At 47.6% G+C, this 27,606-nt stretch overlaps 1 protein-coding gene across 2 annotated transcripts; it reads left to right on the top strand.

Annotated features, from left to right (window-relative positions):
- The first annotated feature begins 506 nt into the window (after positions 1–506).
- On the top strand, positions 507–27,606 carry SLC34A2 (solute carrier family 34 member 2). 2 transcript variants are annotated; one of them, XM_019962543.2, is made up of 14 exons: positions 548–620; positions 709–770; positions 11,677–11,791; positions 11,895–12,029; positions 12,965–13,093; positions 14,524–14,667; positions 15,819–15,930; positions 18,125–18,320; positions 19,432–19,527; positions 19,939–20,059; positions 21,241–21,408; positions 22,973–23,089; positions 23,186–23,310; positions 25,166–27,606. In XM_019962543.2, exons 3-14 carry the CDS (start codon positions 11,680–11,682, stop codon positions 25,790–25,792), a joined length of 2,082 nt encoding a protein of 693 aa, XP_019818102.1. In that variant the 5' UTR covers positions 548–620; positions 709–770; positions 11,677–11,679; the 3' UTR covers positions 25,793–27,606. The 2 variants fall into 2 exon arrangements, with proteins under 2 accessions (XP_019818103.2, XP_019818102.1); XM_019962544.2 differs by lacking the exon at positions 709–770 and having other exon boundaries at positions 507–620.

The raw sequence follows: 27,606 nt of genomic DNA on the forward strand, positions 1-27,606 counted from the left end.
TGTCGCAGATCCAAGGCTCCAGCTGGCCAAGTGTCTGTCCAAGCTACCAGGACAGAAGGCATCTCCGAGCCTGAAAAGACCAAACAATCCTGGCTTTGTTTTGGAAGGATTTGTCCCTGAGTTTCCAGTTGGCTTCTACTTAAGTCTCAACGTCACTGACCTTTTCGGTCTCAGAGTAGCTAAACCAGACGATTCAGGTTCTTGGGTAGGAGAAACCTGGGGAAAACGAGGAGCCCCGCTAGGCCGCCCTGGCTGGGATCCTGGGGCCTGTGATAAGGCGGGGCGGGCGCGCGGCAGCACAGCCGGGGCTCAGGGCGCAAGGGCCGCCTGCCTACCGGGCGCGGGGGCATTCGCCGCGGATCCGGCGCGGGGGGGCGCTGTCTGAGATCTCGCCCCAAGCCCGGCCGCCTCTTTCCTCGGCATAGCCGGCTAGGTCACGATGGGCTCATTAAGCCGGCAGGTAGGCAGTGCCCCGGCGGCGGCAGCAGGCGGTCCTGGAATGTGCGAGGGGCGTGATGACCGCCGCCGGCCTTTTTGCGCAACACCTTCCCTATATATACCAGAGCGCCGGGCTCCACCTGGGTGCCTGCTCCGGTTCATTACCTGCGTAGAGAGTGCCAGTGAGTACCGCCGCTGGGATCTGGGCGCTTCTTCCTCTGTCCTGCCTCTTGAAAGAAACTTAATTCATTTTTAATTTACTTCTTTTAGATCTCCCTCGATCCTGATTTCAAGGAACTTGGCTGTCTTTGGGCTACAGAAGAAGGGGAAAAGTAACTTTCTCCACATTTTCAGATTTTTCTTTTTCTTTTTAATGTCATAACTGTTGCTGTTATTTCAACTCCAGTGACTACACTATTAGTAGTGGCATACTTGGGGATTCTAAAATTAAAGATGGGGGGGGGGGATTCCTACCACATAGGAATCAGGACAGCTAGGCTATCTTTTTGGTCACTAACTAGCTGTGTGATCTGAGGCAGGTCCCTGTGAGCCCCAAGGCCTCAGTTCCCACCCCACCCCCCCCCTTTCCCAAGAAGGGAAACAAAACGGTCTGTCTTTTCTGCTGTCTTTACTGCGAAAATTCCAGGTCTGGGTGGCTGTCCAGTGATGCAGTGCCTCCTGCAGTGTGACTTCCACATGCTGCTGTTTAGTCTGCAGGGTTATTTATCCAAAGTGACTGCAAGACACAGCCCTGGTCTGCTAGTCCCATCAGCGCAGGCAGCATCAGCAAAGGGCCCAGCCTTCCACTCTTCTTGGGAGAATGGAGCCCCCAGTTTTCCAGTGTTTTTGGAGATAGAGGTACTGGGGTGGGGGGCTAGGGAGATGTGGGCAAGGTGCAGTTGTGTTGGGGAGATCAAACATCTCTAGATCAGGAAGAGGGAGGCATGTGGAGTGGAGTGAATTCAGTCTTAAGATTCTCTGGGTAGCTGGCACTGAGGTTGAGTGTCTCTCCTATTCCCTTAGTGAAGAGGCAGCTTTCTCAAACTTGATTTCATGGAGGCAGCTTGTGGATTTCATCACTTAGAATCCTCTCTTCCTCCCTATTTGGGTTCATCCTGAGATCTGGGTTAACTCTGCTTGCTCCAGCCCTGTTGGACTTTTTCTTCTCCACACCACTCTCCTCCTGGGCTGGAACCCTCTAATCTGTTCCACGTTGGGTATTCTTAAAAAAAGTTGTACCTCATGGCAGTGACCATTGTTTCAGATTGTTGAGCATGTTTGAATCTCTAGCCCCTGCCAGCCAGTTAGCTGATAATGATCTCTATTTTTGTAACTTTGGGAACTGGTGGCCAGAAGTGCATGCTTTGTAAAGGCTCGATGTTAAACTGCCACCACCAAAATCCACCCTAAGTCAACTCAACTATTTCATTAAAACAAGTTCCTGGTTTTGGGAAGATGGACGGTTTTGGGAGGATGGACGTCTGGTGTATTGCTGTTAGACACTAAGTGGGCATATGTACTGCTTGAATTCACTTTAATGAAGACAATAGCTTCTCAGGATCAGTGATTTGGAATAAACTTAATTCTTAGCCACCTTCCACCCCGCCTTTGTCCTGCCCTCCCCCCAGCTCCACCCTGGGAACAGAAAGGCAGTATCAGCAGGGAGTAATCAGGACATCCTAGTGGAATTAATTCTAGTGAATTTAAAGGTGCAAAAGTGTGTGGAAAGGTGGCGGCAAAAAGATGACAATGCATTTTAAGATGTTTATCTTTTATAAATTAGTTCTTTTAACGCCCCCCCATACAATGCAAAAATAATATGGTTATAAGTTAATTATAGGATTTATTTTAAAATAAATGCAAATTGGAAGTGCAGATGAGGGCAAGTGTGGTTTGGTTAAAAGGGTCTTAGTTTAAAGTGATAGTGTAAAAGTCTTTTAAAAATCCTATTAGTTCATACCTTCAAAAGTCTAAAAGCCATTCATCGAAGTAAAACTGAGCTGCTTTGTCTCTCCCACCTTCCTCCACCATTCTGTCCTCCAGGAATTATTTTTGCGATGTTTAGTGGAAGTTGAAGGACAGTGACCAGCATTCTCGGGAATTTTTGAATTCTTGGTCATTCTTTCAAAGTATGAGAAAATGTACCTCAAGCATATTGAGACCACGGGAGTCAAAATACTCAAGTTTGAATTGTCTCTACAGGCTTGGTGTGACTTAAAGTGATTATTTCTTTGAGCCTCAGTTTCCTTTCCTGTAGAATGGGGGATAGTATTGATACTAAGGTCAAAAGTGTTAGTCACTCAGTTGTGTCTGACTCTTTGCTATCCCATGGACTATAGCCCACCAGGCTCCTCTGTCCATTAAATTCTCCAGGCAAGAATACTGGAGTGGGTTGCCATTTCTTTTCCAGGGGATCTTCCTGACCCAGGGATCAAGCCCGGGTCTCCTACATTGCAGGCAGATTCTTTACTGTCTGAGCCACCTCAAGCAAATTGACAGGAATACATCAAGTGCTTGTGAGACTAAACAGATTAATTTGTTAACAGGGCTTACTGCAGGGCCTGGCACAAACTCTCTGGAAGTATTTGGCTGGCAGACACTGTCCGCCATGCTGGGGATTGGGGTCATCCCCCGTGTGCTTGTGGAGGTCACAGCCTGGTGGGAAAACGCCTGTGTGTCTCGGTCTCTCAGCAGGACGATGCCCCTTGCCTCCTTCCTCCTCTCCCCACTTCTTCAGATGGCCTTGAGCTACTGCTGTTCTGAGCGGAGGTGGCCCCAGAACAGGTCCTGGTTGGAGAGGCTCAAACAATGCCAAGCATAGGAGTTGGGTGACTGCCAGGTGCCTTACATTTCCCCACTGCCTAGGTCTGAGAAGGGCTGAGCAGTTTTTTTGTGTGTGTGGTTTTTTTTCCCCTTGGCCCTCAAGAGTTCCTCTTGGCATCATATACACATGTGGATGCAGGAAGTTGAGCCAAAAGGGTTATCAATACAGCCAGCTCAATTGTAGGGAGGAGCCCAGGGTTGGGGCAAGGGAGCAGATGTGTGGTCGGAGTCACTAATCTTGTGCCTGGGCAATAAAAAACATTTTTCTGGGTATTAGCACCAAATTGCCAAAAGGGATGACTTAATCCTTCTCTGCTTCTGGCAGGTAGTAGGAGAGCACAGCCTTGGGGGAAGGTGGGGAGAGGGAACAGCTGAATCAGAGGGAGGGGGATGGGAGAAAGCCTTTGGAGGGGACCACAAGCTCTAAGGGCCCCTCTGACTGCCAAAGCACTTCCCAGGGGAATCGGGCACTAGTGTCTGCCACACCCCCGGGAGCAGTGGCCTCAGATTCAGTCTACATCTTCTGTCAGGCTCATTCAGTGCCTACTGTCCTGCTTAGCTGAGCCTCCTAAAATTTAGACATACGCCAAATCCAGGCCCTTAGTATGCCTGAGCCTTTGTGGGGAGTCAGCAGCCAGCCCTTGGAGTATCTTGACTGACATTTCCAGCTGTCTGAATGACTAGGTAAGACTGACCCCTGCAGAGATGTCAGTCAGCTAGCTATCCCAGACTCCTTCAGAGCCCCACTAGGCCTGGGCCCGAGGTAGGTGCCTTACTGCTCTGATGGGGCCTGGAGGATATCTAACTCCTTCCTCCACCTTGACACTTGGTGGGGTTCTGTGGAAAGGCCATCTAGCTTTGGAACCAGCAGTCCTGGCTTCAAATCAGACTCTATCCTTGGGCTTCCCAGGTGGCACTAGTGGTAAAGTACCTGCCTGCCAAGGCAGGAGACATAATGCAGGTTTGATCCCTGGGTCAGGAAGATCCTCTGGAGGAGGGCACGGCAACCCATTCTACTATTCATGCCTGGAGAATCCCAAGGACAGAAGAGCCTGGTGTGCTACAGTCCACGGGGTCGCAAAGGGTTGGACACGACTGAAGCAACTTAGCATGATCCTTGGGTAACTGTGAGACTTTCTCAATTTCTCTGTGCCTCAGTTTCTTTGTAAACTGGAAAGAAGACCTCCTTATCCTAAGATTTAATGAGGTCACAAATCACATAGAACACTCCCGCATCACAAAACAAACATTAGATCCTTTTTACTTACGTCCTTTGAATTCAGTGGCCACACAAATAGTCACTCAGCTGTGCACGGAGATGAAGAACTTATGGGCTGGGGCAAAGTGGAGTTGAGTCTATTTGTTGTTTGTGATGCAGTTCATTTCACAAAGTGCTGAGTCTTTACTCTGCCAGGCACGATGTTCGGGCCCTCAACTACATTCATTAATCAGTTAGTCTAATAACAGCTATTTAGGGAGGGAGACACATTGTCCCTAATTTTTGAAAAGATGAAACTGAGGCTCAGTCCATGCCGCATGGTTCTCTTTCCGGGTGGTGTGCCAGGCACTATGATAGCAGCAGACTGAACAGCGCTCTAGTCTCAGGGCTAACCATGGTGCGTTTGCTCCAAGACCCCCTTTACTTGGAATCTGCAGGGTCAGGCTGCTCAAGCGCTGAGGCTTTGGTGACTGGGAAGGCCGTGGATGTAGGGACTCTGCAGCCACACTACCAAGTGCAATGGTTGGGTACCTGGTGACCTGCATTTCCCCACTTTCCAGGTGCCAAGAAGAACATCTTGAGCTGTGGGGTGGGGAGAGCAGGAGGGGCTGTTCAGCAGCTTCAGAATGCTCTGGGCTGGGTCAGATGACTCCTGGCTGCCTGTCCCTCCGGGGGCAGTGCTTCAGTATGTGGACCTGCGCATTCTCTTCTTTCCTGCAAGTGACTAGCAGCGTGAACACCCAGTGAGTGATGGTGGAGTAGATGAATGTACCGGACAGTGAAGTACAGCGGTTCCCAGGTGTCTGCCGGGTTTGGTTCCAGGACTTACCACAGATCTTGAGATCTGCAGAGTCTCGTGTATAAAATAGTGTAATTGTATATAGCCAATGCGATCCTCCCATATACTTTAAATCATCTCTAGATAGATTTTTATAATACCTAACAGTGTAAATGCTATGTTAATAGTTGTAAATACAATGTAAATGCTATGGAAATAGCTGCCTGTGTGCTGCAAATTCAGCTTTTGCTTTTTGAAACTTCCTGGAATAATTTTTTCCCCTGAATGTTTTCCATCCGTGGTTGGTTGAAACTTCAGAAGCCGAAGACAAGGAGGACTACTGAACTGGATGTAGGAAAATGATTGCTTCATCAGGAATGTGTCTGGAAAGGGGATTTGGGTGTGGGACAGATGTCTGAACTTAGAGTAGGGGAAGCAAGATTTCTAGGAAGGAAGAGGAGAGACTTCCATTAGAATGTTGCCTTTGCTTCTTGGTGATGCTGATTAATAGGAAAAGAGGACCCAGAGAGGAATGAAGCCAGCACAGGCCTCACGAAGAGGAAGTATTCAAGGCACTCTAGTTTGTTGAATCCCTTGCGGCCATGTGCTACTCTCCCTTCTGTCCAGTTCAGTGGAAATGAGTGTCTGCCCGTTCCATTGCTTTTATTATTGTGAATTACTTGTATTTCGGACCATGGAAAGTGTCTGGTTCTGAATTTGCTAGATACCTTGTACATCCCTTAAAAGAAAATGATTCTGACTAGTCAGAAATCCAGTCACTGGGAATAGTTTAAATAATACCTTACTGCTGATGAGAATTTCCCAAGCTGGGCTGCTATGACATCCAGATTGTAGCTTCTTGAGACAGCTGCTCCATCCAACAGATCTTGGCCAAACGGGCTTGCGTATGGTGATGAGGAGCAAGCGCTCATAAGATTCAGGCATGATTTGTTTCCAAGTCATGATCAGTGTGGATCTAGGGTGTTCCTTCAGTAAACCCTGGATGTTGACGTCTCCATTCACAGATGTACAGTACCTACTATGTGTGGTCTGCTGAGCTCTGGGAGAAAACGTGTAACAGGGTTCCAGCTCTCCAAAGCTTAAATTCCAGTTGGGAAGGCAGTGTAAATGTGCATAAGAGAAGAACAGCTCTAGGGTGAATTCAGATTATAAGAGAAGGAGAGGTGATAGAATTACCAAATTTTCCCTTCAAAATGCCCCTATATACATTTTGCATTCTATACTATAATATGCCCATGCTTGTTTTAGCATGATCATTGATAATCACACAAGTTTACAATATGTTGGCACCATTCTGGGGGCTTTTTAACTATCACACACTTGATCATCACATTAATCCTTCATAGGGTTAATCAAATATACATCATTTAGCAGTAATAATGTAAGTCATTTAACATTCCCTTGCCTCTTTATGTGTAAAAGTAGTGCTCTGTGAAGATATGTCTATGTCCCAACCAAGGATATGTTTGATCAGGGCCCACCCTCCCTGACAGGTAGAGCTGTGTTTAAAAACTGGCTCCATCACTCACCTACTAGGTGACTTTGAGCAAGTTGCTTGGATGTCTTGGAATCACAGATTTGTCCCATTTGCAAATGACAATGTTCATGATGAAATGTGAACCTTGGCTTAGTGGTAAAGAATCCGCCTGCAAAGCAGGTGACCCAGTCGATCCCTGGATCAGGAAAATCCCCTGGAGGAGGGCATTGGCAACCCGTTCTGGTATTCTTGCCTGGAGAATCCCATGGACAGAGGAGACTGGCGGGCTACAGTCCATAGGATCGCACAGAGTCAGACATGACTGAAGCAAGTAAGCACAGCACAACGTTCATGACGCCTTTTTTGCCTAAAGATTTGAGTGACATATGTGTCAAGCACCAGCATAGCACCTGGCACCTCTTTGTCACTCTTTAAAATGGGAGTTGTTATTATCAGAAATCAAGTAAAGATATCACAGTGGTGTGTGATGGAGTGCCAGATGAGTCACATGGGTAGGACACGCTTAGAGAAGGGCAAGACTAGAGAGGCCTAGGGAACTCAGGCAGAGAAGGGAGAGAGAGGGCTTGGGTTGAGCCTAAAGAGGTGGAGAGAAAGATAGGGGGAGGGTCTTCTATTTGGCAGGGGGATGCCTGGGCAGAAGCAGAGGAGAGGGTTCAGGGTCCCAGTTTTAGGCTGGTGTGACCAAGGCCAGGGATCATTTGGAGAGCAGCAAGCCATAAAGAGATGAGTGCACACGATCACAGCTGTGTGTTGGGAAAGAAGCTGTAGAGAGAGGCTGGGGCCCAAATCAGCTCAACAGGCTGCTGTGTTCCTCTAGGCAGGAGATACAGAGGCTCAGCATGAGGAGGTGGCCCCAAGGAACCAGACGCCAGGAACCAAGTTGCTCCCAGGTAAAATGCACCGTCCTGGTGCTGGCTGGATTTGGGAGCTGTCAGAGATGACTTGGAGATTCTCGGCTGATGATGGCAGGAGTCACATAAACAGCAAAGTTCCACGAAGGGGAACTTTGGGAATGATGGGGAAATGAGTTGGATTTAAGTTAAGGTGATGTCTAAGTGCTGACACACGTAAATGGTCCATGAACAGTGGAGATAGGTGGTTCGGATGCAGGCTACGTGCTTTTGTGCAGATATATGGGGTGGGAGATGCTTGGAGACTGTGGGAGACTCACTTCCTCCTTGGAATCTTTTTTTTTTTTTTTTCGTTTATTTTTGGCCGTGTGGGGTCTCTGTTGCTGCATGGGCTTTTCTCTAGTTGTGGTGAGCTGGTGTTACTCTCTAGCTGTGGTGTGCAGGCTTCTCATTGCAGTGGCTTCTCTTTGTGGAGCATGGGTTCTAGGTGCCCAGACTTCAGTAGTTGTGGGTCCCAGGCTCTAGAGCACAGGCTCAGCAGTTGTGGTACACAGGCTTCATTGGTCTAAGGCATGTGGGATCTCCCTGGACCAGGGATTGAACTCAGTCTCTCACACTGGCAGGTGGATTCTTTACCTTTGAGCCACCAGAGAAGGCCCCCTCCCTGGATTCTGTGTGCAGTAAGTGGGATGCTGACTTCCACTAGAGCATGGAAGCATCTTTTCCATTTGTCTAGATTTGGGCTTTTAATCAGATAGATATCACTTCTGATGCTATTAATGCATGACTCACTCCTTCCAGGAGAGTTCCAGGTCATATAGTCATTGAGAGGCAAGCAAGTGGACTCTAGAGTCAGAGAAACTCTCAAATCATGCCTGTGACCTTGGGCCAAGTGACTTCATCTGTCTGGGTGCTTTGGTTTTCTCATCTGTAAAATGGGAACAACACAAACCCCTTGTAGAGCTGATAAGAGGAGTTAAGAGGATCAATTTATTGAACAGATTACTGTACAGAAATTAACTCATTGAAGCTGCCTAGTAACCCAGTGGTTTATAAACATAAACCACATTTCTATGTATGGGAAACAGAGGCACAGGGCAGTCGAGTGACTTGCCCAAAGTCGCAGTGTATCTGGGGCAGAGCTGGGGTTTGGTTCTAAACCTCTGTGCTGTATAATACCTAGCCTAGAGCCAGCCCTGTATTTTCTTTTTAATCTCAGAGCCATTTCAAACCCACATTTCAGATGTGGCAGCCTTGAGCTGAGGTTGAAGTTCTCCCAGATCAGCCTTGGTCTCTCCTCCCCAGCCACCCAGCTTCACCCCACTTCCCCTGCCCAGGTCCAGCCTTGTAGCTGCCTCTCAGCATACCCCAGAAGGTGCCCCATCAGCAGGCCTGGAGAGAAGTGGGCTTTGCCCCACCTAGGGTGGTCAGCTGTACTGCAGGAGACTGGATGGAAACTCACCTGGGTTCAAGGCTCTGCCATGTAGGACCTTAGGCAAGTCATAGGTCTCCGTGTACCTGAGTTTTTCTTTTTCTTTTTTTTAATTGGGTATAATTGCTTTTGGGGCTTCTCTGATGGCTTAGTAGTAAAGAATCTGCCTGCCAATGCAAGAGATTCAGGAGATATGAGTTCGATCCCTGGGTTGAGAAGATCTCCTGGAGGAGGAAATGGCAGCTGACTCCAGTGTTCTCGCCTGGAAAATTCCATCGACAGAGGAGCCTTGCAGGCTACAATCCATGGGGTCACAAGGAGTCAGACACGACTGAGCAGAAATGCACATGCGATTGTTTTACCATGTTGTGTTAGTTTCTGCTGTACAACAAGTGAATCAACTATTTGTACACATTTGTCCCCTCCGTCTTGGACCTCCTTCCCCACCCCATCCCACCTCTCTAGGTCACCACAGAGCACTGAGCTGAGCTCCCTGTGCTATAAAGCAGGTTTTTCATCTTGGGATGCCATATGATGGCAGAATAATAACAACACTTCTCCGAATGGGCAGTGGTGAGGTTGAGCACAGCTATTGGCTCTTGCTGGCTAGGCAGGTCCCAGCATCCTGTTCAGAAAGCACACGAAGCCTGGGTGCTTATGAAGCTGAAATGAGAGACCTGGTCTGTGCCTTCGTGGAAGCCAGTGACTGCAGGATGTTGGCTTTGATCACAGGAGTATGTGCCATGCTCTACAGTCACACAGGGAAAGTTCCTTGGGCCAAACAAATGCATGAAATCCTCTCATGATGGGAATTCACAGAATCAGCTTCTTTTAACTCCTGGCTTTATCAGTATGAGTGACAGGAACCATACAAGTGCTCCTGAATCACCTAACTTCTGTGAGTTTGGGGATGGGGCTGCATCTCTTGAAGAAAATAAAGATCGCAGACAATCCTGCCACCCCTTGTGTACCCCATGGAACATTTCAGGGTCCTTATCGCGATCATGCTGTAAATAGAAGACATAATGCCTTCTATTCACAATTTATCTAGAACATTTTCCTGAGGTTGTATTTACTTTGTTTTGCTCGTTCTTTATAATGGCATGCTCTTTGCTGCGTGCATGTCCCATAGTTAATACAATAGTTTCCCGGTTTTTATTTTTGACCCTGTAAATAAGAGTGCATTTTGGTTTGCATCACATTCATCCATCAGTCAATGTTTACTGGGCCTCGTCAACGTCCCAGGCAGAGCTGTAGACCTTGAGGATGCAGTTATGAGCAAGACAAAGGCCCCCTTTTTGGTAGAGCTTCCATTCTGACAGGCAGGAATGATTTCCACTGAAGAAAAATGGGAAAGGAAACAGACCCAGGTTCTGGGATACCCTCTCCAAAGAGGTGATCAGAGCAAGGCAGTACTTTTGATTTTCTGAGGAAAAAAAAAAAAAAAAAAAAACTGTCCCTAGATTTTAATTCCTACAGGTGAAATTACTGGGTCAGAGATGTATGAAATATGTATGGGGTTTAGACATTTGCCAAGTTCTTTCCAGAACTTTGGCAGTGCTCTTTTCACTGGATCGTCTCCAGAATGGTACATTATACTTAAATTTTTATTTTTTGCTAATTTGATAGTTGAAACTTACCTCACTGTTTTGCATATCTTGGGTCATTAATGAGGCCGAACTCTTACTTTGTAATAAGTGTCTGAGCCACTTGTACTTCCTCTTCTGTGAATTGTTTATTCCAGTCATTTGGGTTGCGTTGTCTGACGTGTGTCAGGACAAGAACTGCAAGTAGAGGATGTCCTGGTACGTAGGGAGTCAGGTTTCCTCTCCACGGAGCTGAGAAAGGCTTTGTTGAGAAAATGGGTTGTGAGGAAGGCTCTATCAGAGGATGGGAAGAATGTGGTTCCGACAAAGGGTTGTTAAAGGCAGCATAGCCTAGTAATCATTGCTACTATTTACCAGGCACTTTCTGGACACAACCATTAATCTCATAACCCTACAAAGCAGGAAGCATTGTCCCCATTTTATAGATGGCTCAGAGGCCTAAAGGGATTCTCCTAAACATACACCCATTGATAAGTGGCACCTGTGGGCTTTGAACCAGGTCTAATATATCATGCTTCTCATAGAGGACCCAGCGGCAGGTAAAGCAGGTAGAGTGTATATGAGCATTAACACAGACCACAAGTCCACTAGGTGAGGTCTGTTGCAGATCTGCAGGTTGAGCTTGTCCTTTCATGAGAAGCAGATGGGAAGTCCATTGGATGATCACAAGGGCTTAGTGGTACCACGAGTTGATGAAGATGAATGGGTTCGTGTTCCCTTTCTGACTAAAGGAGAGAGTCATGACAGACCAAGACAGACAGAGCAACCAAAGGAGGCTCGGCTGGTGTACAGATTTGAGGCTAGGATGGAAACATAGAAAACAGTGGTTTGGTTTAGTGACAGCCTGGGTGAGTGAGGGAGGGAGGCCTCCAGAGGCATGAAATACAGTGCTTAAGGGTCTACACTTAGGACTTATAAGCATGAGTCTTTGCAACCACTGTCTCTTCTTGTGGAAACTGAGTGGGCTTCCTTTCAGTGGCTGCTTCTTTAAGCTGTTTTTCTATCACAGACCATGGCTCCTTGGCCTGAGTTGGAAAATAGCCAGCCTACCTCAGAGAAATACACTGTAAAGGCCGATGGTGAGCAGTCTGCCAAGCCTGAGAAAGCTAAGGAGACTGAAAAAGGTAAGAGCCCCACCTCCAGCCCTGGGCTGGCCCCCTTGGGAAGGCCCCAGGAGACCCAGGCCTGGTTCCTCATTCCTCACGGCCTCTCTGCTTGTTTGGGCAGATGACACCGGTACCCCTATCACCAAGATAGAACTTGTGCCGTCTCATTCCACTGCGACACTGATTGAGGAGCCCACCGAAGTGGAAGACCCCTGGGACCTGCCCGAGCTTAAGGACACGGGGCTCAAGTGGTCAGGTAAATGAGGGCAGCTGAGGCAGGTCTTTACACTGTCACCTTGGTGTCATCGTTTCCCTTCGATTGTTCAAGCAAAGGTCCTGGCTTTAAGAGTCAAGCCTCCTGTGATGACTGGGGGATCTTTCATCCTTTCGTTCATTCATTCAACAAATGAACCAAGGTTATAACCAGACCAGACCCTGTGCAGCTCCACTGTGTGCCGAACCAGGTCCCAGGCACTGCCCAGTGCCGCGGATGCAGCAGGAAATAGACGAGGCCCCATCTCTGAGACCCTGGTGGGCTGGGGAAGAGGGGTCCCCAGACCTCAACGTGGGCATCAGAGAGAGATTATAGAAGGCAGTCTACATAGACAAAACAGCAGGAATGCAAGCAGATGCCGCACTTCTGGTCCAGGCAGTAAGGTCAGTCTGCAGGTCAGGTAGAAGGGGAGGAGAGCTGGGAGGGAGGATGTGAGAACCACTTTAAAAGTGAGTGGAGAAAGCGACAGCCCAGGATGTAGCCTTCCAGGACATACGAGGGCCCAGACCCTCCCCAGATGGAGGCTGTGATTGCTACCTTGCAGCCACTTTGTTGAAAATATTCTTTGTGGTTCTGAAGGTGCTTAGAAAAGCCTTTAGCTCTGACCTCGCACTTAGCAGGGGCAAGTGCTCTTAAGTGGCTCATCAGTGACACTTGCTCTTGCCTGTGTGTGCCCCAGACCTCACCAACCCCCTCCTCCCAAGAGCCCAATCCTTTAGACATTTCACCACAGGTTTCAACTGAATAGACTCCAGTGGTAATTACTTTGAAAACTACAGCCAGCCATGAATGCATCCCATTGCTAGGTCTTGCTAGATTTAAGACTATAGCTGCCTGGCTAGGAGGGGAGTTGGGGGAGTTCTGAGCTCATCATCAAACTTCTCAGTGTTTCAGCCATGCCTTTTCCCCTCTTCCAGAGAGAGACACCAAAGGGAAGATTCTCTGCGTCTTCCAAGGGATTGGGAAATTTATTTTACTTCTGGTGTTTCTCTACTTCTTCGTGTGCTCCTTGGATGTCCTGAGCAGTGCCTTCCAGCTGGTTGGAGGTATGGATGGAAGAGGTCAAAGGTCTGGGGTGGGGGTGGTGTTTTCGGTGAATTTATTTCAGAAAGTCACAACTCAGCAAGCCCCATGCAGTTGCAGTCTACCCGAGTGTTCTAGAAATGGAAGTTACCTGAGATCATCTGAAGTCATTCCCCCATTTTATAGAAGAGAAAACCGATACCCATGAGAGGGTTCTAATAGGCTGGCTGAAGTGGCTTAGGCCAGGCCAGAGCCAATGCCAAGGGCAAGCCGTCAGCTCCTCGTGTTTGTCTGTGATCCCCGGACAGGAAGCTGTTTGACCTAAAGGCTTACGTGAGGGTTTCTGGCTGTCTTGGGGCCTCCCCACTGGAGAGGACTATTGACTGAGTGTTCTTAGGCTAAAGCAACTACTAAAAATCAAAGTTGGTCCTTTGCTGGAGAAGGACAGGGGTCCCTTGTTGGGGGATCTGCTTTCACTGCAGTTGCCTAAACACATCCCAGGACTGAGCATGGAAATGAGGGGTGAGGGGACCCAGAAGTGAAATTACTGTATGCTTGGTCACCTGCCTGTCCCCGATGGGCAACAGTAGTAAGAGCCAGCCCTTTAAGTGCCTACTGACGTAGGGGCATTGTCTTAAACATTACCTCCCAAAGTCTTTCCTACCTACAGAGGAATGGGCCAAGGCTCTAGAAGGTTGTCACCCAGCACTGAGTTTCACAGCCCGTAATTGGCATAGTGGGATTCAAACTGAGATCTGGTGACATGGAAGACCGTAGGTTTCTGTATCCCTTGGTTCTGTTCTTGAGAACTCATCTTTGTAGTCTAGCAGAACTGTGGGAGTTTGAGGGGCAGGCTGACTTGCTGAATGCCACTCTGGTCTGCCTCTATCCCACACAGCATCAGCAAGGGGCCTTGCTGTCTCTCAGACAAGGCATTCCACTCCCCACTCTCAGTCTTCTTTTAAACATTAATTGGGGGGATGGATTGATGGTCTCAGAGCACACTCTCAAGTGATGCTCCTAGTGTTCGGTTATGGGCTGGGGCTAGGGGCTTGAATCGAAGGGGTTGGATAGAGAAGAATGAGAAGATCTACGTGGATAAATCTTGTAAGTTGGGAATACATCCCTGACCAGAACAAGGCCATCAGGAGATGCACTGGCATTCATCAAACGAAGTACAGAGCTGAGGCCAGATTCACGATCATAGAGGACTAGAGGAGGGCTTGCTGATGAAAGTGGTTGAAGTAGATAGGAAGGTGCAGGGTGAAGGGACAAGAGGAACAGGGGTGGATGAGATTAGAGCAGCACTGGGGAGAAGCCTGAAGAAGCAAGATGCCTGAGATACCACCAGCAAGTCTGCTGGCTGGCACCTACAGCCACTGGCCAGTAACTTGAGGCTGGTCACTCAGTGCCCACCTAACATCCATCATATGGTTATGGGTTTGTTTTTCAGGAAAGGTAGCTGGGAAATTCTTCAACAACAACTCCATCATGTCTAATCCCGTGGCGGGGATGGTGATTGGGGTGCTGGTGACGGTCCTGGTGCAGAGTTCCAGCACCTCCACGTCCATCGTCGTCAGCATGGTGGCCTCCTCACGTGAGTCCAGGCACCTGTGAGCCCAGATACATTTCAGGCATTTCCCTGTTCAGCTGGGGAGGCTGGGATTTACTCTGAGTATGTCCAGGCTTGTTGCCATTACCTTCCTAACTTGTCCAATTATGATGTGCTCTGCTTAGATTGTGGGCAGCCTCCTGTTTCCCTTCCCAGGGCTGAGCCCCAGTGCTTGAAGACTCAGTTCCGAATTCTCTTGAAATGTGTTGTCTAGTCTAGTAGCCACTAGCTACATGTGGCTGTTTCATTTAACCTTAAATTCAGCTGCTCAGTGGCAAGGTGTATTTCAAGGGATCACATGTGGTTAATGGCTGTCATATTGAACCACATAAATTTAGAACGTGTCCATCATTGCTCTCAGGGCTTCATGTAATCACATCACGTGTTGGCCTTGAGGCATCTGAGCTTGGGCACCTGACGTTACAAACTTGAACCCACTCAACGTTTGCCCTGGCTATGTTGAGACAGACCCTCTGAGGGGAGCCAGTTTGAACTGATTAATTTTCAACCCAAACCAGTATTTTTATCTAAAATTTAGTAGAACAACTTTTCAAGGACCAAATTAGAAGAATATTCTTTACTTCTGCAAAGTATTTTTATACTTTTATAACTTATATTTTTTTATACTTCTTAATACTTTTATAACATATACTTTTATATGTACTTTTATACTTTTATACATTAGAATGTATGACAATGTATTAATTTTGTGAGAAAAAGATATTGCCATAAACTTTCCATAATAAATACATAAGTCCTTATACATTGTTTCCTGGTCTCCTTTATGCTACCCTGCCATCTGGAATGGGGGGACAGAGGGATTTAGAATGGAACTTTTAAACTTTTAAACTGAAACTTTTAAACAGGAGGGTTTTGTGGAGTCTCTAAATTCCCTGCAATTAAGTGCTGAAATTTTTTATTTCCTTCTTTGGCATACGTGCCTATTTCTATAGTGAGATGCCCAAGTTTTGTTCAGATTCACAGTGGGGTGCAGACCCTAAAGAGATTAAGACCTGGTGCTTTAGGGGATTACCAGCCTGCATGAGGTCAGTTTGCCTTGGGCCACATCAGGAACACGGCCAAGATGCCTTCCTCAACTTTACTAACTTGCTAACTTACTCTTTTCCACCCTCCAGTGCTGCCCGTGCATGCTGCCATCCCCATTATCATGGGAGCCAACATTGGGACTTCAATTACCAACACCATCGTGGCGCTCATGCAGGCAGGAGATCGGAAAGAGTTCAGAAGGTAGGAGGCTTGGAGTCATCCTTGGCCACCACCAGGCCCATATGGGGGTTGGCCAAGTTTTCCTAACTGTCGTTGACAAGAGAGCATGTTTGTTATCCCTGGGCCTCTTAGAAGTAGCTACAATGAAGTAGGGCTGGAGGCTGGGATCACATACTTATCAGTTGGTAACTCAGCTCCCTGACTTGCAGAGCTTGGATAACAGAATCTATCAACCTCCATGTTGCCTAAAGAAATTAACACATTCATATAGATAAATACTTAGCAAGGTGCCTGGCACCTAGTCAGGGCTGCCTGAATACAAGTGTTAGCCAGAAGCTTGACCTGTGGCATAGTTAAAACAAGGCCAGGTAGAATAGCATTTACTATCTCACTTGGAAATAATTATAACTTCCTAAAGCTTCCATTAAACACAATTCCCAGCCTCTCTTCTGACTGGTTATGGGTTTTTCCGGAGCTTGTTACAATAGTGAAATAGTCCCCATCCAACAAAGCCAAAAACACCAATTTGAAAAGGTACAATGCACCCCCAGTGATCATAGCAGCATTATTTAGAATTGCCAGGATATGGAAGCAACCTAAGTGTCCATCAACAGACGAATGAAAGACGTGATCCATCTACACACACACACACACGTACACATACAATGGAATACTACTACTCAGCCACAAAAAAGAACAGATTTTTGTCATTTGAAGCAATATGGATGAACTTGGAGGGCATTATGCTAAGTGAAATAAGTCATACAGGGAAAGACAAAAATTGCATGATATCACTGATATGTATAATCTAAAAAATACAACAAACTAATGAATAAAACAAGAAAGAAGCAGACTCACAGATATGAGAACAAACTAGTGGTTACCATTCGAGAGACGAGAGGGGGATGAGCAAGACAGGAGTAGGGAAATAAGAGGTACAAACTATTAGGTATAAAATATGCTGTAGGACATAGAGCCAATATTTTCTAATAACTATAAATGGAATAAAACCTTTTAAAATTGTGAGTCACTGTATTGAACACCTGCGGCTTATATAATATTGTACACCAGCTATACTGCAACTGTCACATCAGGAAGGTGACATTAAACAGGCTGGGGGGGTGGTCAGTAAACACCATCCGTCGTCCGCGGTGCACTGGCGGGCACCGGATGTCCTCAGCCGTTCAGTTTCTGTCAACCATAGCTGAACTCCTGGTCCATGATAAAATGCTCTGAGGTCTAAATTATAATACGTATCACCCAGGGTGTTTGCTAATTTGATCTTAAGAAACTGAGTAGACTTTTCTATGCACTATTTTATTAAATATAGAAGCACAAAGAGGTTAAGTAACTTCGCTGAGGGGCATAGCTGGGACTCAATCCAGGTTTTCTTATTAGAAATTCTGGGTTTCTTTCACTGTTACACTAATTTTTACCTCTGGATATATAAAGATGAAAGTGCGTACACATAGAATATAATTGATCTAGCTCACCCCCTTCTGAGATATTTAAATAGATTGCTTTCAATAACATCTTTGGAGATGTGTATTATTCTTTTCTGGTCATTTTTTCCTGGATAGATTCCTGAAACAACAACAACAACTATATCAAACACCTATAAAGCTTTTTTAACAGTTTTCCAAACTACAAAGAAATATTTGTAACACTTTGAGTCAGCAGTGTATGAAAATGTCTTAAATCACCCTCTCCAGGAAGCATAAGTAAAAATTTGTACTTGCAAACAAATAGCAAATTTCTAAAGGAAGACTGTGTTCAGTATGCATGATTCAGAAGTAGTCTTGATGACGTTTTTTCAAACAGCCCCTTGCTGAATTAATAATTGCAGCCAAAATAACCTCTATTGATAGTTCCCTTTCCCCCACAGAGAGCAAACTGTCTACTGTCTAATCTGGTGGGAAATGTTCTGTCAGGCAGTAGGAGATGAGATTCCTGGACCCAGTACTGCTACAGTGATCTTCAGTTCCTCTGTTTGCTGGTCCTCAATTTCTTCATCTGATGATTGGTGGTGGGGCGGGGGCAGGGTAGTATTAATACCACTCACTTTGGGGGTTGCTATAAGAAGAAAAGTGAGATTGTATACCTATATGCATATAGGTAGGTGACACCTGGCAGATAATACAAGTGATGACCTGCCTAGATGGTACCCAGCCACTTGATGACCGGTCTGACTCGGGGTGGGGTTCTCCTCCTGCAGGGCCTTTGCGGGGGCCACCGTCCATGACTTCTTCAACTGGCTCTCCGTGCTGGTGCTCTTGCCTCTGGAGGCCGCCACCGGTTACCTGGAGCGCCTGACCAACTTAGTAGTGGAGAGCTTCCACTTCAAGAATGGAGAGGAAGCCCCAGAACTTCTGAAAGTTATCACAGATCCCTTCACAAAGCTCATTATCCAGGTAACCTGGCTTCCTGCAGAGAGGTAAATGGGATGGAAGAGATGGATAAGGGTCTGTAATTACTGCCCTTTAGCTGCCTCTGAAAAAAACCAAGGGAGGCAGAACTTCAGGAACACCAGATGGGATGGAGTTCTTGTTGTTCAGTTGCTCAGTCGTGTCAGACTTTTTGTGACCCCATGGACTGCAGCACACCAGGCTCCCCTGTCCTTCACTATCTCCTGGAGTTTGCTCAAATTCATGTTTGTTGAGTTTGTGATATTATCTAACTATCTCATCCTCTGCCATCCTCTTCTCTGGGAGTGAAATGAAGTGATAGCTCAGTCATGTCTGACTCTTTGCAACCCTGTGGACTGTAGCCCACTAGGCTCCTCCGTCCATGGGATTCTCCAGGCAAGAATACTGGAGTGGGTTGCCATTTCCTTCTCCAGGGGATCTTCCCAACCCAGGGATCGAATCCGGGTCTCCCACATTGCAGGCAGATGGTTTAACCTCTGAGCCACCAGGGAAGCTGAGTAATTGTCATTTATTATCTCCATGACTTCAGCACACGTGTATCATCTTTATTAGTGTGGGAGTGGTGGGTGGTAGTGAGTGCTTCTTGAGACTCGAGAACTCTCCATTGGACACTTCGTTCCTACCTCTGACCTTGGCACCCCTGGGCTCACTGATTAAAGTCACATCCTACTCACAGCCAGAGAGGAAGAGTTTACTGCCTTTCCTCCCATCTTATCCCTCTGGTCACTAGAGTCTGTCCATATTGTTGAAATAAATGAAAGAAGGCTTTGTAGATGTTGTCTTGGGGAGAAGGGGCCAGCTTGGACCCTGCTCATTCACTTTTACCTTCATTTTTTTTCCTCTTATTTGATTATCCAATGAATATTCTACTGCACGCTTCCTAGATACAGGTCCGTTGTTCATACCAGTCCTTCATTTATTGAGCACCCACTTACATGGAGGTGCTATGCTCTGCCCTGAGAGTGCAGATAGGGTGAGTCCCAGCTCACCGATGCAATCTGGTTCATGTCCTCAAAGCCCCTGTTAATAGCTTAACATCTGTCCCACATCGGTTTTGACAGTGGGCTGACTCTGTTCTGTCTATTGCTTTCCTCAGCTGGATAAAAGTATTCTCAACCAAATTGCAATGAATGATGAGTCGGTCCAAAACAAAAGTATGATCAAGATTTGGTGCAAAACTTTTACCAACGTGGTAAGTTTCTAAGAATATTGCTGGCTGGGTTAGCTCTTTTGTCTGTACTGGATAAAGCAAGATCTTGCCTTCAGATTGGGCATATAAAAGGTTGGGAGAAAGAAAAATCGAGGATTCCTGAAAAGTCAAAACTAGCCAGTGAGAATCCTTAAGTCGTTGATTTCTAGATGGACAAACATGCTGTAGGACAGACAGGACCAGCCCACATCATGGACATGTTATTCCTGGCTAATTATGTTCATGTCTCCTGGCTTATCTCTGGCTGCCACCTTGCTTCCATTTATAGAGGGACTTGTGAAAGCAGTGCCCCACACCTATGGAGTCTCCCGTGATGCCCCGAATTTCTCTCCATTCCCCACCAGAAGTGAGGGTTGTAGACAATGCATAGTATTTCTCATGTTTGCCACCCAGACTGAGAGAAATGTCACCGTCCCCTCGCCTGAGAACTGCACCTCCCCTTCTCTCTGTTGGACGGATGGTTTGTACACCTGGACCATCAAGAACGTGACCTACAAGGAGAACATTGCCAAGTGTGAGTGGAACTCACAGAGCATCAGCCATTGCGACAGGCTGTCTGGGGTGATGATGGTTATTTCCTATCTGTGTGGAGCCCCAGTAAATGAAGGAAAGAAGGGCAGTGAGATTCACTGAACACCAATCCTACATGGGACAATGAGCTGTGAGCTTTCACGTCAGAAGAAACTAAGGCTTGGGGACAGGGGGGCAGGCTCAAGGTCCCCCTGTAAGGGGAAGAGCTAGGACCTGAAACTCAGTTCTTCTGGTCATTCCAGACCAACTCAGAACTCATCAACAGATTCCAGAGCACTCCCTCCACGGGCTTTGGTATCTCTTTGGCAGTAACTGTAGGGAGATGACAGCCTGATTTGAAGGTTAGGGGGCATATACAGAACAGATACCATCGCCCTTGAGTCAGGAGTCCCTATTGTACAGTAGGCCCCATTTGAGGCACTGGGGCTATAGCACTGAACAAAGCAGTGAGCTTACTACTCCAGTTGGAGCACTGATGCTCCAATTCTTTAAGAAGCTATACTGTTGCCTCTGGATTCTTTTATGGCCCTGATGCTAGTTCTTCTAATTATTTATTCCTTATGTGCCCATTTGCATATCTCTGCCTCTCCTCCTCTCCAGGCATCCCCACATTAATTCTGAGCCGTATACCTTACTACTCCAGTTGTGGTTTACCTCACAGAATCATGTGAATGTATCACCTCTTGTATTGTAGCTGTTGTACATCCATTAAAATAACCATGTTTTTTCTGGAATCATCACGGAGACACACAGGGATCTTAAAAAAGAAAAAAACACAAGCAGTTTTATAATTAACAGTTGCTCCCACTCTGACTTGCCCTTCCTGCCCCAACTTGGCTCCTTGAATACTTGTAGGTATCGTCATTATCATGAGTAAAACACGGAATGGGATTTAGAGGCAGAAGAATGGAGTTGGAGGCCTGCCCCTGGATTTTACTACATCTTCACCCTCATGAGATCCCATTGGCCTAAACATAACTTCAGGGTTATACTTAGCTGCAAGGGAGGCTTGAAAGAGTGGTCTTTATTCTGGACTGCCCTGCATCAAGCTGACAACCAAGATTCTGTTACTTTGAGACAGAAGGATGTTGGGGAATAAATAACAATCTGTGGCCTCCAGGGGCTCCATGCCCTCCTAACAAGGGCTGTCTATGGTCTTTCCAGGCCAGCACATCTTCGTGAATTTCAACCTCTCAGATGCTATTGTTGGCACCATCCTGCTGATCACCTCCCTGCTGATCCTCTGTACCTGCCTGATCCTAATTGTCAAGCTCCTGGGCTCTGTGCTCAGGGGGCAGGTGGCTGCTGTCATCAAGAAGACAATCAACACTGGTAAGCTTGCTGCCTCTCATTCTGGACCTTTTAGGGGTGGCATCACTGTGCCCCTCCCCCATAGGGAAGCTCCTGTTGATTCTCTTCTAGCAACAGCTTCTACATGGAGTTTCTGTCTTGGCTCTGAGAAGCTGTGAAAGTTACAATGCCACTTGCCTTCGAAATCCTCCTTAGTGTTTTGAGTGGAGCCTGGGGAGCACTTGTTTGCAAGGTCTTGAGAAAGAGCCAGCTTAAGTTCAAATTGCTATGAGTTAGACCTTCCTTCCTACCAGGTTCCCTGTTTGCCCAGGACTTTACTGAGTCTGTCAGGATCCCTTAGGTAATAAAGGGTTGCAGAAGTCCACTGCGACCCTTATTTCCCTTCAGCTCTTGGGAAGAAAATGTGGTTCTGGATAAATACATCAGCATTTTGAAACAGCCAGGGAGACTCTATTGCTGAGAATGGCATCCTGGCCAATGAAAACACACCCCATGAACTCTGCCTGTGAAATGGGGCTGAGGATGTCTACCTCCCGAGGTTGTCATGAGGGTGAGCTGAGCGACTCTTCTCTGGGTGCTTGCTGGCTATGCGGGGCATGGTCCTGGACTGGTGGTGCCAAGAACAGGGTCTCTGGGGCTTCCAAGCTGCTTCACATACTCAGTGCTCTTTTAAGTGGAAACAAAAGTGGAGGGTATGAAGCACTGGGAGACCAAGACAGGAGGAAAGCTAGAGCCTGAATGCTCAGAGTGCTTTGTTGGTATTTGGGTGGCATCTTAGTGTGGCTCAGAGGGTAAAGTGTCCGCCTGCAATGCGGAGACCTGGGTTTGATCCCTGGGTTGGGAAGATCCCCTGGAGAAGGAAATGGCAACCCACTCCAGTACTCTTGCCTGGAGAATCACACGGACAGAGGAGCCTGGTAGGCTAAAGTCCATGGGGTCACAAAGAGTCGGACACAACTGAGCAATTTCACTTAGTCTAACCACTGTAACAAATTCTCATAGACTGGATGGTTTAAACAACAGCAATTTATTTCACACTGTCTTGGAGACTGGGAGGTCCAAGATCAGGGCGCCAGCACAGTCGGGTTCTGGTGAGGACCCACTTCCTGGTTTATAGATGGCTGCCTTTTCACCAAAACCTCACGTGGACAAGCTCTCCCTTCTATAAGGGCACTAATCCACTCTTGAGGACTCCAACCTCATGACCTAGTCATCTCTCAAAGGCCTCACTTCCTAATACAATTACATTAGGGGTTAGGGTTTCAACACTTGGATTTGGGGTGGGGGAAATGACACAAACATTCCATGCATAACAGATGGGTTCAGCATTCAGAACTCCAATGAATATGTGTTTTTGTCTTGGCAACACATCCTTGCTTCCACCATTTGAATATGCAAGGTGAAAGAATGCTAAAAAATCCAATTTGCAGCTTCAGACTTCTGTGTGGGTGTGCAGAGGAGTTTACACAACCCAAACCTCTGGCCCAGTTGTGCTGCCTGGATCCTAGGGAGATGCCAGCTGGGCCTCCCAATCCATGCCTCTTCCAGAAGGATTGTGATGCATCTCTTATCCTCTGTCTTCCAGATTTCCCTTACCCCTTTAGCTGGGTGACTGGCTACCTGGCCATCCTTGTGGGGGCAGGCATGACCTTCATTGTTCAGAGCAGCTCTGTGTTCACGTCTGCTATGACCCCACTGATCGGTGAGTTTCTCGCCTGGGTCTCCCTCTGTCTTCTGTTACCATCTCCTGCCATGCCCTGGGGCTGATGCCACGGGCTTTGTATTTTCATCCCCCCAGGTATCGGTGTGATATCCATTCAAAGAGCATATCCACTAACGCTAGGTGCCAACATTGGCACCACCACCACCGCCATCTTGGCCGCCTTAGCCAGCCCAGGCAGTACTTTGAAAAGCTCACTCCAGGTAAGGAAATGCTTCATGGGACAGGGGCTCTGGGAGGGATCCAAACCTACCCATGGTCTTGTAAGCACATGGTTTCTAAACAAGAAGCCAAGTTAAGCTTTTCTCTGTTATGTCCAAAACCGTGATGTGGAGATGCCTCAGGGAGACAGATTTGAGAACAACCAAAGGACACTCCCTAGAGTGGTGGAACAACCACTCCCTAGAGTGGTAGTCAGACTCCCATCACCAGAGGTTGTTTAAACAAAGGTGAGGTGGCTGTTTTGCTGGAGGAGGAAAGGGTATTCCGTAAACATAGATACCACTTTCTGTCTCCTTGCCCTCGTCTTGGACAATGGGAGGTCACTTGTGTCCTAAGCCTGGCATTGAGAAGAATCAGGGGTATCTGCCTTGCCTGGATCAGCTAGGTGACCTTGGGCAAGATGACCTTTGATGTCTGAATCACTGTCCCCCATTTACACACCCAATGCCCTTGGACAGGTGACCTAACCTTTGAGCATCAATTCCCTCATCTGAAGAACAGGAACCATAATCTCTAGCTCAGTGGGATTATTTTAAAGATCTGATGAGGCTCTGTCTAAAGCCATGCTGTCGATAGAAGTATAGAATGAGTATAGAATATGTGAATCACTCATGAAATCTGAAACTTTTAGTACTGCAGTTTTAAAAGTCAAAAAGGAACAGGGAGATTAATTTTAATAATGTGTTTGATTGAACCATTATCATTTCAATGTGTAATTGATATTTAAAGTGATGAGATTTTATATTTCTTTATAAAAAATTAATTTATTAACCCATTTATTAATTTGCTTTTGGCTGCACTGGGTCTTGTTACTGCACATGGGCTTTATCTCGTTGCAGTGAGTGGGAGCTATCGTTGTTGCCTTGAGTGGGCTTCTCATTGTCGTAGCTTCCCTTGTTGTGGAGCGCAGCCTCAGGAATTGTTGTGCACAGGCTTGCTTAGTCACTCCATAGCATGTGGAATCTTCCTGGACCAGGGATCGAAACCGTGTCCCCTGCATTGGCCGGTGGACTCTTAACCACTGGACTACCAGCAAAGTCATTTACAATTGTTTTGGGCTAAGTCTTGGAAATCCAGCAGGAATTTTACACTTATGCCACATCTCAGTGGATAGTGACTAATGCATCGGATAGGGCTGGTCCAAAGCCCCTAACATCATGCTCTGTGCCTGGTGGGAACATATCAGTTCAGTTTAGTTCAGTCGCTCAGTCGTGTCTGACTCTTTGCGACCCCATGAATCGCAGCAGGCCAGGCCTCCCTGTCCATCACCAACTCCCGGAGTTCACTCAGACTCACGTCCATCGAGTCAGTGATGCCACCCAGCCATCTCGTCTTCGGTTGTCCCCTTCTCCTCCTGCCCCCAATCCCTCCCAGCATCAGAGTCCAACAGGAAAGTACAAAGTGTGTGGCCTCTGGGGCCAGGCTATCTGGGTTTGAATCCCATCTCCCATCGTGTGACTTGAGGATAATAGCTTAACCTCATAGTGCCTCAATTTCTCGACGTTCATTGTTAGATTTTGCCTAATGGAAACTTCAGACCCTGAAAACTAAACTGTGATTCAGGTGGTCACTTCCCTTGCCTTCCCCTCTCCCCACCTCGCCCAACCCACCGCCCCCACCCCCCCCACCCCCCCCACCCCCGCCCCCACCCCCCCCCCACCCCCGCCCCCCGCGACACACAAATGTATTAGGCCCTCAGCTAATGTAGTCCCTCCCACTCTGGGCTGAGCTACGAAGGTGAGGAAGACCCATGACTCCACTTCTAGATGACGCCCTCTTCTCTCCGACCCCGCCGTGCGGCAGACCCGTTCACCTCTCCAACCCCTTGCTTTTCAGATTGCCTTGTGCCACTTTTTCTTCAACATCTCAGGCATCATCCTGTGGTACCCAATCCCGTTCACTCGCCTGCCCATCCGCCTGGCCAAAGGGCTGGGCAACATCTCATCTAAGTACCGCTGGTTCGCCATCGTCTACTTGATCGTCTTCTTCTTCCTGATCCCTCTGGCGGTGTTTGGCCTCTCCCTGATTGGCTGGCCAGTGCTGGTGGGCGTGGCGTCGCCCATCGTCCTTGTGATCTTACTGGTGGTGGTCCTCAAGATCCTGCAGTCCTTCTGCCCTGGCTCCTTGCCACAGAAGCTCCGAAGCTGGGACTTCCTGCCCTTTTGGATGCGCTCCCTGGAGCCCTGGGACAAGCTCATCACCTCCCTCACCAGCTGCTTCCGGATGCGCTGCTGCTGCTGCTGCCGGGTCTGCTGCCGCCTCTGCTGTGGGCTGTGTGGCTGCTCCAAGTGCTGCCGTTGCAGCAAGTGCTGCGAAGACCTGGAGGAGGGGAAGGACGAGCCGGTCAAGTCCCCTGAGGCATTCAATAACTTGGCCATGGACAAAGAGGCCCAGGATGGGGTCACTAAGTCTGAAGTGGATGCCTCAGGCACCAAAATCGTTTCCAGCGTCACAGCCTTGTAGGTAGGGGCTGCCCGGAGCGGGGAGGAGGGCCCTATAGTCCACACGCTCTTGCTCCCTCCTGGTTCTTCCTGCATTTCAGGGGAATTCCTTCCCCACTGAGAAATGACATCCATCCCAGCTCTCATTCCCTTGGCCCAGTGTATCAAGCCCACACAGTAGTTCTATCTCAGCCCCACGCTCCCTGGGCCTTCGAGGCTCGGGAAGGCACAAAACAACACTGAAAGAGAATTAGTGAAACCTGGCCAGAGAGATGATCACAATTGCCCCAGCACACAGCTGGGTTGGTCAATAGGACTACCCCCCCCCCCCCCCCGCCCCCTCACCCCCACCATCCTCTTCCAAAGGAAAAGCCCCAAGGGAGGAATTTAAGGAAGGTTCTCAGAGGTGCATATTCACGTACACTTTTCTTTATTATGATCCAGCTCAGGCTTCTCTCTTTTACAAAAGACCTGCTTCAACCAAGAGCAGCTGCTCCCATACAGTCCAACGCAGCCCAATTCAGGGGAAATGGTGTAATTGTCTGGGATTTGGAGAAGATTTGGTGTGGCCTTTTTCCCTTCTCGGTGCTCCTCATATCCCCTGGCAGGGTTTTCGTAAGAGAGCAGTCCTGTCCCTGAGCTGGCAGGTGGAGGATGAGTGTGGGAATTGGGGAACATTTGAGGGAGATGGTTCATCTCTGCCACAAGAGCCTTGGGTGCTTCTTAACCCAGCTAATTTAAAAACCAAATCGGCATATGTTCTGGCTAAAGCCTAGTGCTGATAAAAATCACCCCTGCTGAGTCTTCTGAAGTAAGATACGCCGGTTCTGAGTCCCCTCCACTCTGCCCCCTGAATCATAAAGCACCTGAGCGTAGGACAGCTCTACACCTCTCTCTGCCCCTTGGCTCCTTGTACAAAATGACTATAAGGGTCAGTTTCAGTGGTCAGCTTCCGCCCATACTTGCACCCACCCGTCCGTCCCTCAAAGCCAGAACCTCTTTCCAGACATTGTCCCCAGACATTGTCCCATAGCCCCATCATAAATGAACTTTGGTTCATCTGCCCTCTCTCCACGTCTGCAAAGCTTCAAACTTTTCAGAGGGTAGAAACCAGGGCATGGCTGGACTGCCCACAGAAGCATGATCATCAAGTGGCAGTGGAGTGCGTGCATGTCTGTGGATCCAAGAAGTGTGCTCCTTCTTGGCCCAGATGCCTTCTCTGTGCCTTTGAGAGCCCCCGTTGTATTATTATTTACACCTCTTCTTGCCCTTGCTTCTTACCCTCAACAAACCTAGTTCTCCCTGGAGAGTAAGTGAGCTTCAACTAAGCCTGGGAAAGGGGATCGATGCAGCCGTGTGCTCCCAGACCCTGTCCTTCCCCATTCTAGCTTCTCAATCACTTTAGCAGGTTGGGATACCAAACTGAGCCTTCCCCTGACCTTCCCTGTGTAGATACAGATTCCCAAACAGAGCCATTTATACTCTATATTTATACTCCTGCAACTGTACAGCATTTTTTGTAAGTTATATAGTAAGTAGTACTGTGATTTGTGTTACCTAGCGCTCTCGTTTGGAAACCAGGCCAGGTTCTACTAAGAAAGACCACCTTTGTATATTTTGTAATACTGCCTTTTAAACGTGCTTCCGCAGCCACACCCACACCACACACCTCTCCAAATATGTAAATATGTACGTTAAACCTGGGCAGGGCCGTGGTCCTCTTTGTACTCTGATTTTTAAAAATTGGATCCTTGTACCTGTGTTGATGGTATCTTTTTTTTTTTTTTTTACTGGTTGTGGGAAGTGAGAGAAATAAAAAATAATCAAAACCCCAAA

This window comes from Bos indicus, chromosome 6 (assembly GCF_029378745.1).
Source record: "Bos indicus isolate NIAB-ARS_2022 breed Sahiwal x Tharparkar chromosome 6, NIAB-ARS_B.indTharparkar_mat_pri_1.0, whole genome shotgun sequence".
NCBI classification, from domain to species: Eukaryota; Metazoa; Chordata; class Mammalia; order Artiodactyla; family Bovidae; genus Bos; species Bos indicus.

Excerpts from the sequence above, each read along its gene's own strand:
- SLC34A2 (XM_019962544.2), top strand. The coding sequence starts at position 11,680 with ATGGCTCCTTGGCCTGAGTTGGAAAATAGCCAGCCTACCTCAGAGAAA. Across the intron at positions 15,931-18,124 it reads GATCGGAAAGAGTTCAGAAG|GGCCTTTGCGGGGGCCACCG; the intron begins GTAGGAGGCTTG and ends CTCCTCCTGCAG. Across the intron at positions 21,409-22,972 it reads CAAGAAGACAATCAACACTG|ATTTCCCTTACCCCTTTAGC; the intron begins GTAAGCTTGCTG and ends TCTGTCTTCCAG.